The following is a 19,802-nucleotide window of genomic DNA, read 5'->3' as shown; positions in this document are numbered from 1 at the left end:
TAACGAGGTCTGAAAAGATTTTTTAGTGCACACCTACTCCCAGGTCAACACAGCTGAGGCTTTTGTGGTGGCTGTTGTTAGTGAATACCGTGTCTGGAGCAGACTGAAATGCCTGCTTTGTCCATTTCAGATTCATTCTGTAGTCCAGGCGGTGTGGCTCCCCTCCCCTCCTTGCTGGCCCCTCAACACTCAATTCCTCTTCTGTTATTAATAAACGTGTTTTTATAAACATTTCCTGAACAGTAATTTTCCCACATCTGACTCATACAGACTTTATATTGAAATTATGAAGTTAGGAATGATAATGCATCTACCAAGATAATTATGAAAGATTATCTTTGCAAAGTCTGACTGTGTCAAATTAATTTAGAATTCTGCTGCTTATGATGAAAAAGGAGGAGCTGAAGAAGCCACACCTGTGAAAGCACTTTGGAAAATGCAAATCATTTTACAAATACAACATGATGTTGTTATCATTACTTGTATCCAGTGGCAATGTGTTTTTGTCTCAAGACCCCTTTTTCCTTCCACTAAGGCATCATGAAGACTGTAGAGAGAATGGCAGTTCAGTTATTCTTTTTATCTCCTCCAAATGGGGGGGGAGGGAGGAAAAAGGTCATTTCCACCAACTGTCATAAAAATAATTGCCAGATGAGTAACAAAGTGTATTTTGTTTTTAGGGAAAGAATATGGCCAAGCTGATGCAAGATGGCTTTATTTTGATCCAACCATCGTGTCTGTGGAAATTCTGACCGTCGTCCTGGGTGGATCTCTGGCACTGGTCCTCGTTTATGCCGTCGTCAGAGAGAAACATTATCGGTAAGTGCTCTCCTATCCGACTGGAAAGAGGAGAAACACCAGCTGTCCCGATGCCAAGGGGACTTGTGGAGTGGATAACGACCACCGTTCTTTGTTAAACAAAAAGTAGGGTAGACGAAAATCATTTGATGATAGTTTAATTTTGGATCGGTCAAAATAAAAAACACTAGAAATATGATGGTAGTGACAACCTCGATACTGTATAGACAAGCACAGTGTTAGCAGCTTTGGGTGATTTGCCACCAGTATTGTAGAAAATCAAAGGGTAGTTATTTTCATCCTTCGCCCCCAAATCATTGTAGAAACTCCTCTTCCACCTGTCACAAAGAGAAGTCTCCTATGTAATTCTCAGGTGGACATGCAAGATAAATAAGTCTTTTCAGAAGCAACTTGTAGAAGGTATGAGGAAGGCAGAAGAGTGAGGAGATGGAGGAGAAAGACGGCAGATTAACCATCCATCAGTCAGGCCCTGAAACTTTGAACTCTGCTCCCTCCCTCTGTTTCCTTCCTCTCCTTCTTAGGGACAGAGTGATCTGGGACGAACAGATTGCTTTCCTGGGAATGATTCCCAGGGAATGGTTTTAGACTCATGTCAGCTGGGTACAGTGGCATTCCATTTTCCACCATCTTGGATCAAAAAAGTCTGTGTAAAACTTCATCATGAAATTTCAAACTTGAAAGAGACCTCAGAAGTCATTTAATCCACTTGCCCCCGACCAATTTTACATAGACAGTTGGTAGGAAAAGTTTTCTCCTGGGCCCCTTGCTGTTGTTCAGTCGATCGGTTGTGTCTGACTCTTTGTGACCCCATGAACTGCAGCCCACCAGGCTTCCCTGTCCTTCACCATCTCCTGTAGCTTGCTCCTGGGTGCCTTACATGTCCTTGACTCCATGATCGTGGCTGTGGATTTGCTACATTTACCCATGTGTTTATTATTTCAAACATTTTCACACATATGCATTACTGAATGTGTACCAGGCACAGTGTTTTATCTCCGTATCTCGTTTAATCTCCACAATATTACTCGAGGTTGTTGCTGTTTAGTTGCTAAGTCATGTCCGACTCTACACACCCCATGGACTGTAGCCCGCCAGGCCTCCTCTGTCTATGGGATTTTCCAGGCAACAATATTGGAGCGAGTTGCTACGCCCTCCTCCAGGGGATCTTCCCGACCCAGGGATCGAACCCAAGTCTCCTGCATTGTCAGGTGAATTTTTTACCACCGAGCCACCAGTGAAGCATTATTCAAGGAAAGGACTATTATTAGCCCTTTTCCAACAGGTGAGATTGGAGCTCATAGATTCACATCCCCGTCTCTCTTTTGTGACTTCACTAAACCTTCCAAGGGATAGGACTGGATACCCAAGAGACCTTCTTTAACTCCGAGCATAATTTAGAGAGGGTACTGTTGCTTCTCCAAGGAAAGTGTCGCTTCATTGTGTCCGACTCTTTGTGACCCCATGGACTGTAGCCTCCCAATTTCTCTGCCCGTGGGATTCTCCAGGCAAGAATACTGGAGTGGGTTGTCATTTTCTTCTCCAAAGGAAACTGAAAGCATGGGTCTTCATCAGTTATCAGCTTGCCCCATCGAGGGAGCTCTGTGTGAAACCTGAGGCCCCACTTCAGGGAGGTGTTCTGCTGTGGGAGATGATGTTGGTGCAGCTGGTAGTTTCATCCTTGTCTCTTTCTCTCTAACAGGCATTTCGTACAGATTACCCTGTGCGTGTGTGAATTGTATGGCGGGTGGATGACCTTCTGCCCAGACTGGCTTATGGGAAGCCCCAACCTCAATACCAACAGTTGGCTCTACTTTTGGGTCTATCTGGTATTTTTCAATGGTGTTTGGGTTCTGATCCCAGGACTGTTATTGTGGCAGTCATGGGTAGAACTCAAGAAAATGCATCACAGAGGATCTAATTCACGCAAAAAGTTTCAGTGAATTTTCAAAGTCATAAACACTGTCAACTTGCCTTATGAGAATGAATCCTTTTTGTTGGATCAAAATGTAATGCATTCCAGTCTGTGCTTTTCTTTTTTTATTGTCATTTTTGAACAACCTAATTGATTTCAGTGGAATCAATTTCAAATGGACCGTAAGGTTGATGAATTTTTGCTGTTGTTGTTTTTTCCAATTAAATGGCAATACAGGGAACAGAATAAATTTTAAACAGAATAAAGCACATTTAATTATATCCTTTTATGGCTAACATTAATTGTTCTACATTAATAAAGCCAGTTATCATGAAATACCATAGGGCATATTATATTAATTTTTTATTTCAAAGAATTTATTGTTGCTTCAACTTCTGATCTTCCCACCAGTCTTTTGGTTACCGAAGTGAAACCAGAAATGAAATGAATGCTTCTGTTTTGTGTTTGTACTGTATCAAATTTGTGAAGCCAACAAAGAAAATGGCAGTAGAAGGAATTTGTGAGTGGGTTAACTCCTCATGGGTGAACACTGGGGTTTCACCAACAGCTGATTAATTTATATCTATTCTCTTGCAAGGAGGAAGATTTGAAATACCTTACAAAAATACAATTAAAAAGTAAATCAGGAAATAGGAACATAGGGAAAGTAAGAGTGAGAAATAACAAGATGAAGGTAAAGTTAATATGCATGATGTCATGCCATGATGTCATGTGTAATTGATACAAGTGACACATAAATTTGACATTTACCTTCATTACCAAGAGGGAAATACAACCACATGCTGTAGCAGGAAACACTTGTTTGGGCAAATGTTGTAGCATTCTGTCGGAGGTGGGGAGCGGGTACTCACCTTAACTCGTTCAACACCTGCGTTTCGTATAGCCTCTTAGCTCGGGTGTATTCTCTGCCTAGGAGGGTTGCCTGGCACAGACATACACCAGGCCCTGGTTGGTCACGGTGGACGCTGTCACTCAGCTCAGCCTTTGTTCCTCTCGGTCTAGGTCTCCCCTGACCGTGCAGAGAGCTGCAGTCATAGTCCTGGGTGCCACGTTGGTTCCAGGCTGCAGTCATAGTCCTGGGTGCCACGTTGGTTCCACCTTTCGAGGTATTTGTGAGAGGTTTGACGGGTGAAAGAATGAAGACCGTTCTCAGCTGTTCCTTTGCGTCGCTTCTCTGCTCTCCGGTGACAGGGAAGGTCTGTGGCTGTGGAGATGGGAGGGTTGGGGGCGTTAGCACATCGAGCGTTCAGCTTCATGGGCAGCGAGAGGCAGGTGTGTTTGGGGCAGTGGGAACAGAGGCCAGTGGCGGCCTCAGTGGTAATGCCTTCCTTGGGAGGGGCCGCCCTGTGCTCCTCTGGGAGCCCTTTCTAGAAGTTTAGCCGAGCATCTGCTCTTGTTGTCCTCCAGGGAGATTCCTGTATTCAGTTCTCCTGCTTAAAATATACCTAGAGTAATTGCTGTTTTCTGTGCTTATATCTTGAATGATACTTGACTACGATATTTGTTGAATACTGAATGAATATGAGCAAGTAAGCTTGAGGAATATTCTATTAGCACATTACAGACTTCAGAAGGTCTGCAGTAAAGAAGCAAGATTAATTTGTTAAGCCTAACTTTCCCCAACATATATCAGGCTACTTTAACAAGTAGGATGATGTTTCATGGAACATCAGGTAGGGGGAAGCTCTGAGTAACAGAGTCCAATTTTCATGGGATTAAAAACAAACCAGTAAAAAATTAAAGTAGCATTTTAAAAAATGTCATTTGCTATCACATTCTAATATTTAGGGGAAAACAGAAAGATATTCAAGTCTTACACAGAAAACAAAGACAACTATCGAACACTGAGAGAAGTTAAATAAGACCTAAATAAGCAAGAGAGATATGTCATGTTCATGGATTGGAAGGCTCAATGTTGTAAAGAAGTCAGTTCTCCCCAGATTGATCTATAGAGTCCATGTAATCCCAATTAATTAAATCCCAACAGATTTATCTGTTTGCCATTTTTTAAATGATAAGTTGATTCTAAGGTATCTTATGGCAACACAAAGGGCCAGGAAGCCTAAGACAGGCTGTGAGAGCTCAGAGCTGGAGGACTTACTCTGCCAGACACTGAGTCTTAGGGTAAAGCTGCAGTAATTACAGCAAGGTAGAGCTGGTACAAGAAAACCAGTGAGGAGATAGACCAACGAAGCAGGCTGCAGAGACCAGAAACAGACCTTCCTGTCTGGACTCTGGATTTAGGACAAAGGCACCGCTGCAGAGCAATGGGGAAAAGATAGTCTTTTCAGTAAATCGTGCCGGGCCAGTTGCATATCCATGTGGGGAATATGAATTTTGATCCTTACCTCACACCATGCATAATATCAACTCCAGGGGAATTGTTGATTTTAATATGAAAGGCAAATAATAAAGCTTCAAGAAGAAAAAATAGGAGAATACATCCTTAAAAAGGATTCAAAACCAGCAATAAGTTTGACTACTTTAAAATCAAGTATTGATACGTTCAATCATCTAAATCCACCATTAAGAGGAAAAAAAGGACGCCAGAAGGTGGAAGATATTTGTAGTACATATAGCTGACAGAAGACCTATCCCAATGAGTAAATCAATTAGACAAAGACATGCAATTTAATAGAGAAACGTTGATGAGATAATCTGACTAAATACTTCACAAAAGAGAAGGGATTCGGGGGAATGATAATTAAGGCCACAAGATGTTGCTGTGTGCTGCTGTGATTAGTCACTCCATTGTGTCCAACTCTTTTCAGCCCCATGGACTGTAGCCCACCAGGCTCCTCTGTCCATGGGGATTCTCCAGGCAAGGATACTGGAATGGGTTGCCATGCCCTCCTCCAGGGGATCTTCCCAACCCAGGGCTCAAACCCAGGTCTCAAACACATTGCAGCCGCATTTTTTACCTACTGAGCTACCAGAGACCTGTTAAAATGGCTAAAAATGAAAAGACTGACAATGATGAGTGTTGGTGGAGATGAAGAACCACTGGACCTCTCATACACTGCTGGTGGAGTGTAAAGTGGAAAACTGTTTTGAAATGGAACTGAACATGTGCATGCCCTAAAACCCAGCTTATGTATGCTTCACAGAAGTGCTTACTCTGCACCAGAACGGTAGCATCATTCATTATAAGCCCAAACCAGAACCAACCTAAATGAATAAATTGTGGTATATACATGCAGTGGACTGTAGATACATACAGGGAAAATTCCAATAATGAAAAGTAATAGCCTACTTCTCATGGATGCATTGCACAAAAATCACTATAAGTAAAAGAAGCCAGACCAAGAGGGTACATATTGTATGATTCAATTTCTGTAAGCTTCAAAAGCAGATAAACTAGGGGAATTCCCTGGTGGCCCAGTTGGTTAGGATGCCTTGCTTTCACCACCGAGCTGGAGGGTTCAGTTCCTGGTCAGGAACTAAGATCTCACAAACCACACGTTGCAGTTAGGAAAAAAGTGTAAAAAAAAGAGAAAAGTGTATGCATGTCAATTCCCATCTCTATGTATAAAATAAACAACTAATGAGAACAAAGAACTCTATCTACATAGGAGGAAATCCAGAAAAAGAGGGGATATATGTATGTATGTGTATAGCAGATTCAGTTTCCTGTACAGTAAAAATGAACATTGTAAAGCAGCTATACCCCAGTAAAGGTCAATTTTTTAAAAAATGGATTAAACCGTGGTGTTAGAAATCGGGACAGAGGTTGCCTTTGGGGAAGCAGGTGGGGATAGCGATGGGGAGAAGTCATGAAGGGGCTTCTGAGGTGCTGGTAATGTTTTATTTTTTTCATTTGAGTGGTGGTTATAATTTGTGATAATTCATTCAACTGTACCTGTATGAATGGTGTACTTTTCTCTATATACGTTATATTTCAACTTAAAAAGTTTATTTGTTGAGATTCCTGGTATAAAGACCTGAAAAGTGTCTCACCGGGTCCTCATGACGAGAACGCTGCGTCCTTGACGGCCGTTTGAGTCCGACTGGGGCTGATCTAACGGTGTCCCCCACGTGGGCTGAAGGCGGGATGCCAGAGAGCCTGGATCAGCCTTTCTCTGAGGGATTACCTAGTCGTTTCCAGCACTTTGCTCTCTGCTGATCTGGCTCAAGCCACGGGTAAACACAGTGGAGAAGAATGGACAGGCTTACGTATCGTGCAGGCAGTCCTAAAAATACGACTTTCCTCAACCGAGCTTTTGCTGAGTGTTGGATGGGAGAGAAGTGGAGGTTATAGACTCTGACAGGACCTTGGAGGACACATACATTTTACTGCCAAGTAAGGACCCGAATGTTTTAACCCTTCAGTGAGTGGGAAGGATTGGTGTCCCCATGTGAAGTCTAACAGGTCACTGAACAAAAGCCTGTCTCCCTGTGACAGGAGGTAGGGGCAAGGTAACACAGGTAATACTGTATTTCATTAACTCTAAGATAGATGTTTACCACCCACATTTTAACATTTTAAAAATGAGAATGCATTTTACAACTGATGTGTCATGATTGAGTTGGCCTTGTTTTTTGTTTCAAAAATATAATCATCTATAATTGATCACATCTTGAAAGTGAAAATCGCTCAGTCATGTCCAGCTCTTTACGACCCCATGGACTATCCAGTCCATGGACTTCTCCAGGGCAGAATACGGGAGTGGGTAGCCATTCCCTTCTCCAGGGGATCTTCTCAACCCAGGGATCAAACCCAGGTCTCCCACATTGCAGGTGGATTCTTTATCAGCTGAACCACCAGGGAAGCCCTATGGCATCTTAGAGTCAATTTAATGTCACTACCTTCAATATTGTCCCTCTCTTCAAGTGTGAATATCTCCATACTTGGATTCAAATATGTCTTAAGTCTAAGTTTTACTTGGGACCTTAGGAATCATTTACTCCAATATCTGCCTCAGCCCCGCACCCCCGTTCCATCACATTTGTTTTCTAGGAGCTGGCCATAGAAGGGATATTTTAATGATTTGCCTATCAAATGATTTGCAGTGAGTTATGAATTGCTTATATTAAAGGCAGCTAGGTTCCTGCAAACTGTCCATCCCTTCTCAGTGTTGTTTACACCATAAATTTCCTCTGCACACTCTTCCTTTCCAAGTAATGTTGAGGCACATATCAGCATAATCCATCCAAAATCAGAGTCTAAATGATGACGTTTTCTTGTATTTAATTATGTCAGCTCTACAGTCCTGAAGTACTAGCACTGAGGCTTTAGGAAAAGTCTACAGGCCGCAGTGTTGTTCAGTCGCTCAGTCGCTGAATCATGTGCGATGCTTTGTAACCCCATGAACTGTAGCCCACCAGGCTCCTCTGTCATCCACTGTCTGTCAATCTTTGAGAGATTGCTCAAACTCATGTCCATTGTGTCAGTGATTCTATCTCAGTTCAGTTCAGTTGCTCAGCCATGTCCGACTGTTTGCAGTCCCATGGACTGCACACCATGGGGTCGCAAAGATGCTACCTAACCATTTCATAAAACTTTGTCCAAAAAAGGCTTGACGGAAACCAAAATGCACAAAGTTTGGAGAAGAATCCTAGGTTTCCTTTCTTTTCAAAGCATTCTTAAAATCCATGTACCGTTGTTTGTTATGAAAGCTGGAGTTTGGATCTAAAAATAATTTCTAATGAGAGTAATTGGATAAAGCCTTGAATGAGAAAGGTTAACTGTTGCTGTCCACCCTGTTGTTGTAAAACTCCCTCGAGGTCAGTAAACACCCTGGCAGGCCTCCTCTACTCACTGTCCTTTTAGAAACACTACGTCTTTTCTCCCTTTCCACTGCCTTGACACTCCGGCTGACCTGACATAACAAAACCACTGCTTCAGTGTAGGATGCAGATCACGTCCATTAATTCATATTAAGGTGCGAGTAACTGATAGTGGTTGGATGTATCATCCTTCCCGGATGTATTTGTGTTTAAAAAATACAATTGATCCATGCCCGTTGACAAAAATGGAAAATCCAGATAAGCAAAAAGAAAAATAATTACCCCCAGTATCATCAGACAGAATTGCTATTACAAATTTAGTTTCCATTTCTCAGGCTGTTGCCTGTGCCTGTATTAGCATAGGTGGGAGAGGATACTTTCACCATGTGAAGAAGGGTTTTAACCCCCCCGCTCCTTTCCTCTCTCTCCCTTGCCCCAGATTTATCATCCAAGAAGTAGCAGTATACTATACTTGTCCACACAGAACCAAGTGGATAGAATTACAGAACATGCCCCCATCCTTGAGAAATTCATGCGCTCACAGAGGCTGATAGGTAGCAGTTATCATTTATTTTTGGAAACCAGTTTCCTTAGATGTTTATGTCCACACAGATCAAGTTGACATCTTAAAATATTGGATTGGCCACCTCCCAACTCTTCCAGGGAGGGATCAAGTGTGCTGAGCCTGCTGCAGTGCTATGTTTTAGGTGTTTAATCCCTTCCCCTCTGGAAGCCTCTCTCAGTCCCCCAGTCAGAAGAGGAGGACTCTGCATTCTTGTAACCCTTGTCTGTGTCACTTAAGTGGCCTCGTTTTGTTATTTTTGATATCCACCTTCCTACACATGGGCCCTTCAAGGTCACACTTAGAATCCTAGAATCATATATTGTTTAAAGGGGCCTTGGGTGGGGAGTAGGGGAGGATGAATTGGGAGATTGGGATTGACATATATACTCTTCTATATATAAAACAGATAACTGATGAGAACCTACTGGATAGCATGGGCAACTCTTCTCAGTGTTCTGTGGCCACCTCAATGGGAAGGAAATCTAAAAAATGGATGTGTGTGTGTGTGTGTGTGTGTGTGTGTGTGTATAACTGAATCACTTTGTTGTGCAGCAGAAACTAACACAATATTGTAAAGCAACTATACTCCAATAAAAATGTTTTAAAATGGGTGTGGGGCCTGGGTAGGTTCAGCTCACACACAGGGAGACTAAGGCTCAGAGAGGTTGGATAACCCGCCCAAGTCCACATAGCCTTTTAGTGAACTTGAACCTAGTTCACTGAAAAGTACTTTTAGGGACTTCCCTGGGAGTCCATTGGTTAAGTCTTCATCTTCTGATGCAGTGGGTGCAGGTTTTATCCCTGGCCTGGAGCTAAGATTCCATGGGCCTCTGCTAAAAAACATAAAATGAAGCAATTTTGTAACAAGTTCAACAAAGACCTAAAAGATGCTCCACATCAAATAAGTACTTTTTTAAGTCCAGTGGTGTTAAGACATGTTGCCAGAAGCCTGCAAGCTGTGAAAATCTTTCAGTTTTGTGGATTTTTTAATGGTCAAAAAAATTCAACCTCAGTACATTTTTGATCGTCTGGGTCTATTCATTATACTTGAGGAGCCTCTCAATTCCATTGTTCTGTGTTTGCTGATCATGCATTTTAGTTAAAAAAATAAATATTCTGTCTTGGCCTCTCATTTTCGATTTGCTGTTTTGTGCTGAAAGGAACCGTGCACAGATTTTTGGCATTTCTTGGTTACATTCTGGGAGTCGGACTGCTTTTGGTCCCGGGGTGCTGGAGGTGGGGTTGGTGCGATCTAATCACTAAGAACTGGAAGCAGGAATTGGGTCTCACCCAATTGGGTTGCAGGAGTTGGGTGGGTCTCATGTGCTTCTGAGCGCCCACAATTTGAACTCTCTCGGTAAAGCCTGTAAAAGCCTGTAGTGAGATGGGACCGCAAATTCATGCTCCCTGCAACAGCGACATCTGGCGGCCATGGGGTAATTTGAGAGGCTGATCTGTGGGTTCTGACCGGATGCCCTGATTGTATTTATTAATAGTAAAGCAATTGCTTGTCGCTGTGCAAGCCACTGCCCTTTCCCGGGGAACCCCGTTTCCTCCCATGACACGCCCACCTCTCACCACCCCACACCCAGGAAGCACCTGCAGCAGCTTCCTGCCTCCTGGGGGCCCTCTCCCCCCAGCCCCACTGGCTGCCTGGGTGCGAAGCAGTGGACTTGGGCCATCTGGCAAGGGTCAGCCACCAGCGGCCAAGGTAGGCCAGGCCTGGCCTGCATTCTGGTGCTTGAAGGCCAGTGATTCACTGCCCGCTTGGGCATCAGGTGGCTGCGGTATTTTTAGTGTCACACTCTGGAAAGCGTCAGTAGTTCTCTAGCCCGAAGTTCTGTGTAGAAAGGCTTCCGTGATCATGATAAAAAGCTGTATACTCTAATCCTGCACGCCTTGCTTTTGTTGTCGTTCAGTTGCTCAGTCGTGTCCGACTCTTTGTGACCCCATGAACTGCAGCACTCCAGCCTTCCCTGTCCTTCACCATCTCCCGGAGCTTGCTCAAGCTCATGTCCATTGAGTCGGTGATGCCATCCAACCATCTCATCCTCTGTCTTCCCCTTTTCCTCCTGCCCTCAATCTTTCCCAGCACCAGGGTCTTTTCCATTGAGTCAGCTCTTCGCGTCAGGTGGCCAAAGTATTGGAGCTTCGGCATCAGTCCTTCCAGTGAATATTCAGGGTTGATTTCCTTAAGGATAGACTGGTTTGATCTCCGTGCAGTCCAAGGGACTCTCAAGAGTCTTCTCCAACACCACAGTTCTTGCTTTAGAGCCTGGCTATTCCCATATTATCATATTAAGGGCTTTGAGATGTCCTGCAGTGGAGAAACCTGTGTAATTCCATTAAACCTAGCACCTCCCAAGCTTGTTGGACCACAGAACCCTCTTTTCAGGCCAACAGCCCTTCACAACCTTCATAACCGGTGGTTCACAGATCCCAGCTTGGGGAGCGCTGGCCCACATGCCACAGCCACGTCGTGAGAGCTGTCAGCTGCCTCGACTCGTGGCTGCATCCGCACCCCAGATGGCATCTTCTTGGATGCCAGTTGCTCCCGAAAGTGAACCTGAGCTCATCGTGAGTCAGCCCCGCCTGGACCGTTGCCCCAGTCCTAATCCCGCTCCGCCCTGGCTCTCCACCACCTCCCAGCTCTCCTGGTAGCTGAACCACTGGGAGGCAGCAGGGGGGAGAGGAGCCCCCCACGCCTCCACATCTGTTGCAATCCTCTTCCTCATGCCCCCTCCCTGCCCTCACCCCAGATCAGCACCCAGAGGGCGCCGCTTGCTTTGAGGCCAGGAGCCCCTTAGACAGCAATCTTCTTGCTTTTTCTTGCTTTCTGCCTTTCGAGTCCTCATTCTGTGTTCCCCAGCATCTGCTCGGAATGCCCTGGGCCTGGGAAAGAAAGTGAAAGTGCTAGTCACTCAGTCACATCTGACTCTTTGTGACCCCACGGACTGTAGCCCGCCAGGCTCCTCTGTCCATGGGGATTTTTCAGGCAAGAATGCTGGAGTTGGTAGCCATTCCCTTCAGGGGATCTTCCCCACCCAGGGATCAAACCTGGGTCTCCCGAATTGCGGGCAGATTCTTTACTATCTGAGCCACCAGGGAAGCCCCTGGGCCTGGGAGGAGCCTTTTATTAAATGAATCAGTCTCACAGTTCTGACTTGGAAGATTTCAGCCCTGGCTACCCTGGCTGGCATTCTGAGAATGTATTGCCTTCCCCCCCCCCCCCCCCCCCATTAAATCCAAGTAAGATGTGAACCACAGCCTTTGAATCTGTGAACTGATCCTTCATCCCTGGTTTCCCTCCTCTTCACATCCCCAGACCCCCACGTTTTTGGTTGAGTCCCTCCCACTTGGCAGTCCGATTCCAAGCAGAGCTGGTTCTGCAGGAAGAGCGAAGGTGGTTTTGTTACAAGACTGGGTGCGATTAAATCCCAGGGGTCCTGCCAGCTGAGGTGCATTCCCCCTCTGTTGCATGCTGTCTTCCTCCTCTCTGCTTTGGTCAAGATTGTATAGGAATCTCTGGCTTCCAGAACCCATTGCCTGCTCTCCATTCTTAACTAGAGCCTGCTCTCAGCATAACATCTAATCCATATATTCACATTAAGTTAGAATCAACTGAACACCCACAAGATGGAAGAGAGTTTTATGGCCAGGGACTCCTCCTGGGAGCACGTGAAATCAGAAAACCAAGGAATCTTAAGAATTCCAAAAAGCAGTTTCACACAAAACTGAGAAGTAGCCATTATCACTGCATCTTCCCCCTCAACATCCATATGCCCCTGGCATGACCACGTTTATGTCAGACTGTCCTCTGTAAAAATGTCAAAGCACATGCCAAGTTTGTAGGACGTTTGTCATCCACCACCCTTGTCTGAGGTTATTTCTTTTCTTAGCTCATAAATGATTCAAGACTCAAGCTGTTTTTATGATTTGACCTTGGGATACCACCCTTGAGCATTATTTTATAAACCAGTGAAATCACAGTATAAAACTATAGATACGTGGTTTCCAACATTTAGTGCCTGTATTAGTCACCCAGCACCGCAGGGGAAAAACACACAATAATCTTCTTAGTGGCATGCAGTGGTAAGCATTTGTCTTTGGAGCCCTGTGGGTGACCCAGAACTGGCTGATCCCAGCTGGCCTCAGCTGGCCATCTCTGCTTGGGCGGCAGTGGCTTCAGGTCTCTGGACTGCTTAGTAGCTTTTTGTTTGTTTTAAAATTATTTTATCTTTGCCTGTGCTGGGTCTTTGTTGCCATGCTAAGGCTTTTTTCCAGTTGCAGTGAGCAGGGGGTACTCTCTAGCTGTGGAGCGAGGGTTTCTCATCGCGGTGGCATCTCCTGATGCAGAGCATAAGCTCTAGGGTGCAGGCTTAGGAGTTGTGGTTCATGGGCTTTGTTGCCCCTTGTCACGTGGGATCTTCCCGCAGCGGGGATCGAATCCACGTCCCCTGCATTGGCAGGCGAACTCTTAACCACCAGGGAAGTCCTTGGCAGTTTTGCTATCCATGCCGCTCATCCTCTCCTCCTCAGACAGCAGGCTAACTGAAGCTTGTTCTTCTGATGGCAGAGTCAGCAGAGGGAAGCCCGCGCATGCAAACACTGTTCAAACCCCTGCTTGCGTCTATCTGCTGACAGCCCATTAGCCAAAGAAAGTCACATGGCCAACCCCAGTGTCGACAGAAGGACACTCCATCCACAATGAAGCCATAGCAAATGTGTGAATGGAGAAAGGAGTGAAGAATCGGGGCCAATAATACCACCATGCTCACCGGTGGCACACAAGACAACGATAAAGGGTTTCTTCAGCCAGTTGCTGCTAGCAGCGTTGCAAATGTGCTTCAAGGAGCCCAGCCAGTCCTGGGAAACTTCTGAAGGTTAAACAGCTCACAGGCTCCCTGTGGCCAGAGAACCAGGTGACCACCCTGCTCAATCCAAGTCAGCTTCTGGTGGGAGAGGGCAGCTCGGGAGGCCAGGTGAGGAGGGAGAAGTCAGCGGAGGTGTAGAGAACAGAGCAGTCAACCAAAGAACTCTTCCACAGCTCAAGATGCAAACCTCTATGCTCTGAGGCATTGATGCCAAGGAAAGCAGAGGGCAGAGCCTCTGGGCCAGCCAGGTGAAGGCCAGCGCTAGCCGAAATCTGGACAGGAAGGAATACCAAGTAGGCAAGGTTGAGACCCTGACTCAAGCCCTACAGTTATTTGGGTTTAGATGCTTAAATTAAGTGACTGACTTTATTTTTTGGGGCTCCAAAATCACTGCAGATGGTGATTGCAGCCATGAAATTAAAAGACGCTTACTCCTTGGAAGGAACGTTATGACCAACCTAGACAGCATATTAAAAAGCAGAGACATTACTTTGTCAATAAAGGTCTGTCTAGTCAAGGCTATGGTTTTTCCAGTAGTCATGTATGGATGTGAGAGTTGGACTATAAAGAAAACTGAGCGCCGAAGAAGTGATGCTTTTGAACTGTGGTGTTGGAGAAAACTCTTGAGAGTCCCTTGAACTGCAAGGAGGTCCAACCAGTCCATCCTAAAGATCAGTCCTGGGTGTTCATTGGAAGGACTGATGCTGAAGCTGAAACTTCAATACTTTGGCCACCTGATGTGAAGAGCTGACTCATTTGAAAAGACCCTGATGCTGGGAAAGATTGAGGGCAGGAGGAGAAGGGGACGACAGAGGATGAGATGGTTGGATGGCATCACTGACTCAATGTACATGAGTTTGGGTAAACGCTGGGAGTTGATGGACAGGGTGTGCTGTGGTTCATGGGGTCACAAAGAGTCGGACACGACTGAGCGACTGAACTGAAGCAAAGTTATCCGTGATGTTCTGGTTGCTCTTGCCTTATTTATTATTTAAAATGTAACTTTCATTTTTATAAAAACCATACAGGTGACTAGTGTAAGGAGTTAAATAAAACCCAGAGGCCTATAATGGAAAACAGCAGTCTCCTGCTTGGGGCTTCCCTAGTGGCTCAGACGGTAAAGAATCTGCCTGCAATGCAGGAGACCAGGGTTCGATCCCTGGGTTGGGAAGATCCCCTGGAGGAGGGCATGGCAACCCACTCCAGTGTTCTTGCCTGGAGAATCCCATGGACAGAGGAGTCTGGCGGGCTACAGTCCATGGGGTTGCAGAGAGTCGCACATGGCTGAACCACTAACACACACAGTCTCCACCCCAACCACGTTGTAATTACCTCTCCCCAGAAGCGACTGTCTTAGCTGTGTCTTGTCATATTTTCTCTATGTTTCCCCCCAAATTTATGTTGCTGTTCCTTGATTTTTCAACCTTACGCAGCATCTGTTTTCCTACCTTGGAAGAGAAGAATTTAACCCTGTCACACTCTCCCCCATGCTCCACCCACACACACATTTCCCTTCCTCCATCCTCCCAGCAGAGATGTTTTGGTTAAATGAATATTTTACTACTTATATTATTATGACTTAAGTAAAAACTTTTCACAACTGAGCCATTTAGTATACTGTATTTCCTTTTGGTGCAACTTTTGTTTCCTCAAGAGTTTTTTTGTTTGTTTGTTTGTCTGTTTGCTTGGTTTTTCTCTTGATAAATGCTTATCAATAATACAGCCCTAGACTGTCAGAACTGCGGATTTCACTGATGCAATCGAATAGATAAGAGTCAACCACTGGGTTTTTTGGTAGGTTTATCTGCAACATCCTTCTGGGAACCACGCGTTCTCTTGTTCCCTTTCATACCAATTGCTCTGGAGGCCGTCCCAGAGCTGTTCTCCAAACTCCTCTGCTGCCCTCTGGTGGTGAATCTCACAATGCCTGCATCCCTGATCTTCATTTCAGTTTATTCTCTTGAAGGAGCGTGACGACCTTTTTAATAAAAGATGCACGTGTTGTCGTTTATCTGAAAATGACATTCTGTCCTCATAAATGATTGATAGCTTGATTGGGTGTAAAATTCTAGGGGAAAATAATTTTCCCTCAGAATATTTTCTCTTAACTTTCCCTTTTGAAATAATTTTCGACTTACAGAAAATTGCATAAACATTACAGAATTATATCTAATGCCTTTTCCCAGCTTCCCCTAATGCTAACATCTTACACAGCCGGGATGCACAGAGAAGTGTACATCAAAAAAAAAAAAAGAGGCAACTAAGCAATTAACTTCAGTACACTATGTTAACACAGTGGCAGACTTTGAATCTTGCCAGTTTTTCCAATAATGTTTTATTTTCCAGGATCCGATCCAGGACCTCACATGACACTGAGTTGCCGAATCTTCTTAGGCTCCTCCATCTGAACTGGCCCTCAGCCTGTCTTTCATGGTCTTAACAATTTTGAAGAATACTGGTCGATTATTTTGTAGAATGTCCCTCGATTTGGATTTTTCTGATGTTTTTCATGATTCGGTTGAGCTTATGGACTTTGGGGTGAGAATACCACCAAGCCGATGTGCCCCTCTGCCCGCCTCATATCAGGGCTCCATGTTGATGCTATACTCACGACTCAGGATGTCCATCTGCATCACTTGGCTAGGTAGTTCATGCTAGGCTTCTCACTCTCATTATTATTTTTCCTTTTATAACTAGTATTGGTAGACATACTGTAAGATAATGAATATTTTGTTTATCCTCATACTTTCACTTATCAAATTTTTTAGCATCCATTGGTGAATCTTGCCTATAAATAGTTATTAATAGAATGTACTCAATAGTAATTTTCTATTTGCCTCATTTCTTTTACAGTCATTAATGAAATTCTTTTGGAAGATGAAGTTGTTCCTTCTCCATGTATTTAGTCATTCATTTAGTTATTTGTATCAGCACGCACTCATCGATATTTCTTTTATCCTAGGGGTTATCGTACAATTTTTTTGTTTAAATTGCCCTCTGAATATTGAAGGCTTTGTTCCATTATCCTTTAGATTTCAGTATTGCTGTTAAGTTTAATGCTATTCTGGTTCTTGACCTTTAATATGTGACCTGTCTTTTTTAGGATTTTCCTGAAATTGAACAGTATTGTGCTCATGTTTATAACATGCATTTGTATTGGGCAACTCCATAGACTTTTTCAAGCTGGAAACTCATGTGTTCTGAAAAATGTTCTTGTTTTATTTTTTTATCTAATACTTCACCCCCTCTAATTTTTCATTCTTTCTGATTTTTCTGGAATACCATTATCCTGATCCTGATGCTAAACTTTAGACTAATCCTCTAGTTTTCTTATGTTTTAATTCCCAATTTTTCCTCCTTTATCTTTTTGTTCTGCCTTTTAGGAGATTTTTGCTTCTATTCTGTCTTCCAACTTTGTGCTGGATTTCAGTGTAGATTTCCAAGAGTGCTTTCTTGGTTTCTAAATTGTTTTTTATAGACATGTTGCTTCATGGATGTGAGATCTTCTCTTATTTCTAAGGAGATTTATCATTTGGAGGAAGTTTTCTTTTGCTTCCTGCAATGATCTCTTTCTCCTCTTTCCTCTGACTTGTTTTTTCCTTTCTCTCTCTCATATTGGAGACTTTTTCTCAGATGTCCTGTCGTCCTTTATTATCTGTTCCTATTTGAGTAAGGCATCATCATTTCTTCATACTGGAGCGATCCATCACTCACTGCCTTCAGGAAGAGATAGAGCTTTGCTTCCCTACTAGTGAGATAATCAAACGTTGTCCCCTGATGGCAAGCAGCATGAAGTAGAGAATGTCACCTCCCTGTCTCAGCAAAAACATCTGATCTGAATCTAATTGCACCTTTAGACCTGACTTCCACTTGACAGCATTTACAAGTGATACGGGGACCAGTTAAATGACACACGACCCAGTCAGACACATCAGCTCTTAGATGCTTCTTCAATGAATGGCCTGGTCACTTCAAAATATCAACATCGTGGGGCAAACAAAAGGAAGGAGGACTGTTCTAGGAAGGACAATAAAGAGACATAATAACCAGATGCAATGACATTCTAGGGACAGTGCGGGAAATTTGAATATGGATTGAATATTGGAATGTATTTGGGAACTATTTGAAATTTTCTCAGGTGTGATAATGCATGTGGCTTAGAGCTGATGAGATCCTTATTCTTTGAATAGAGATACTGAAATTGTAGAGGTGAAATATAATGTCTGCAGTCAAATGGTTCAGAAAAATACTATATGTACACACCTATACCTAAAGATAAAGCAAATATGCTAAGGTGTAGCAATTGTAGCGCTTAAGAGGTAGACATGTGGGTGTTCATTATAGTGGGTTTCTTTTCAGCTTTTCTGTCTGTGTACATTTTCCATAATAAAAAATGTAGGTGGAGGAAAGAGGAAGATACCAGAAAGCTTCTAGAAGCTCGTGTGAGTCCTGGCTCACGGGCAGGCAGGGCTCATCACCTGGAGAGCCAGCTGGTTCATCCTGGGACCCTCAGATGTCAGGGTTGTATCCTCTCTCCAGCCAGCCAGTTCCTAGAAAGGGGCTCCCAGTTCCCACCTCCCTGTGTAAACCTCACTGCCAGTCCCTGGGAGGTGGAAGCGGGAGGGTCCAGGCAGCCTCACCACTCAGTTCACACACTTTCAAGGAATTTTTTTTTATAGATATCTCATCTCATCCTCAACTGGGTAACACCTCCAGAGAGTAAACTGAAAGCATCCAGTTGTCCAGACTGAATAAAACAGCAAAGGAATCTGAGGATGTGTCTCTTCCTACTGACTTTTCACAAATTGTGTTTCCTTTGTTGCTACATGAGAGCCCAAGTCCTGAGATGTCCTGGGGTTTGTGTCAGAAGGACTTGCTTGTGTGAGGCTGTGTAGACCAAGATTTCTGGCCACACTTCTGCAGAGATTCACATTCTGCTGTATGACCTGGGACAAGTTGTTTAACCTCTCTGTGCCTCATCCCCCAGATCAGGTTAGAAACTCTCACACTGTTGGGGGATTATGTAGGTTAATACACTTTCAACACTTAGACCAGTGCCCAGCACAGAGTGAGTCCTTCGACTGAACAAACACACACACACACACACACACACACACGTACATACATCCCAACCCCCAGCAACTTATATTTCCACTTTCTTTGGTCTGTGAGTCACTTTCTATCTTCTGTAATAGTGCTATCTCAAGCCTGCCAGATTCCCTTCTGCTTTCTTTGTCCCTGTGGGCTTTGGTGTTTTTTTTAATCCCTTTATTGTCCCTCCGGTCAGGTATGGGGAGACGGTAGAGTCACGTGTCTATGTGCATTTCACAACGTGGAACCACAAGTCTCAACAGCTTGCTTGCTTTCTCTGTCTCTCCTGAAGCAGCCCCCCCAGGTAGTACATCGTTGTAGTCTGGCCTGAGCTCCCAGAATGTAGCAACCAGAGCCGGGGGAGCAAATGCCAGGCTTCTTACTCAGGTGTGGATCCAGCTCCTAAAGTTCTGAAGAAAATGCTGAGAAACGCCTCGGGATGAACCTGCTGGTTGCATGTCCCATGAGCTCCTTTCTGAAATCCCCTGAGTCACCAACACTTTCTGAGGGGAAGGAAGGGTGTGTGATGGGTCCACCCCGAAGCTTGTGTAAAAACCTTGTGACCCGTGGCTGTGACAGAACCTAACAGCCAGCCGGCTTCTCCGCCCCACCGCCCAGAGCTCTTGATTCCTGGGGATCACCTGATCGACCCGGAGAACTCAATCTTGTCTTCCAAGTGGTAGAAGGGGGCACCTCTGCCCATGACTTCCTTGAAGAGTTTGGAATCCTGGTTTAATAGAATTTCTCCCCAGGCAGAATAGTTGTTGTTAAGTCACTAAGTCGTATTCAACTC

General features: G+C 44.3%; 1 protein-coding gene across 1 annotated transcript in view; it reads left to right on the top strand.

The window, feature by feature from the left end:
* Positions 1–3,012, top strand: part of EBPL (EBP like) — a 28,914-nt gene extending 25,902 nt beyond the window's left edge. Inside the window, exons 3-4 of the mRNA XM_065902125.1 lie at positions 681–819; positions 2,519–3,012. Of these exons, the coding sequence (XP_065758197.1) occupies positions 681–819; positions 2,519–2,759 (380 nt within the window). The 3' untranslated portion in view covers positions 2,760–3,012. The remainder of the gene's footprint in view (positions 1–680; positions 820–2,518) is intronic.
* Positions 3,013–19,802: the final 16,790 nt, after the last annotated feature.

This window comes from Muntiacus reevesi, chromosome 11 (genome assembly GCF_963930625.1).
Source record: "Muntiacus reevesi chromosome 11, mMunRee1.1, whole genome shotgun sequence".
In the NCBI taxonomy this organism is placed as follows: domain Eukaryota; kingdom Metazoa; phylum Chordata; class Mammalia; order Artiodactyla; family Cervidae; genus Muntiacus; species Muntiacus reevesi.
Note: the sequence above shows the minus strand (reverse complement) of the source record. Positions and strands in the feature narration are given on the sequence as shown.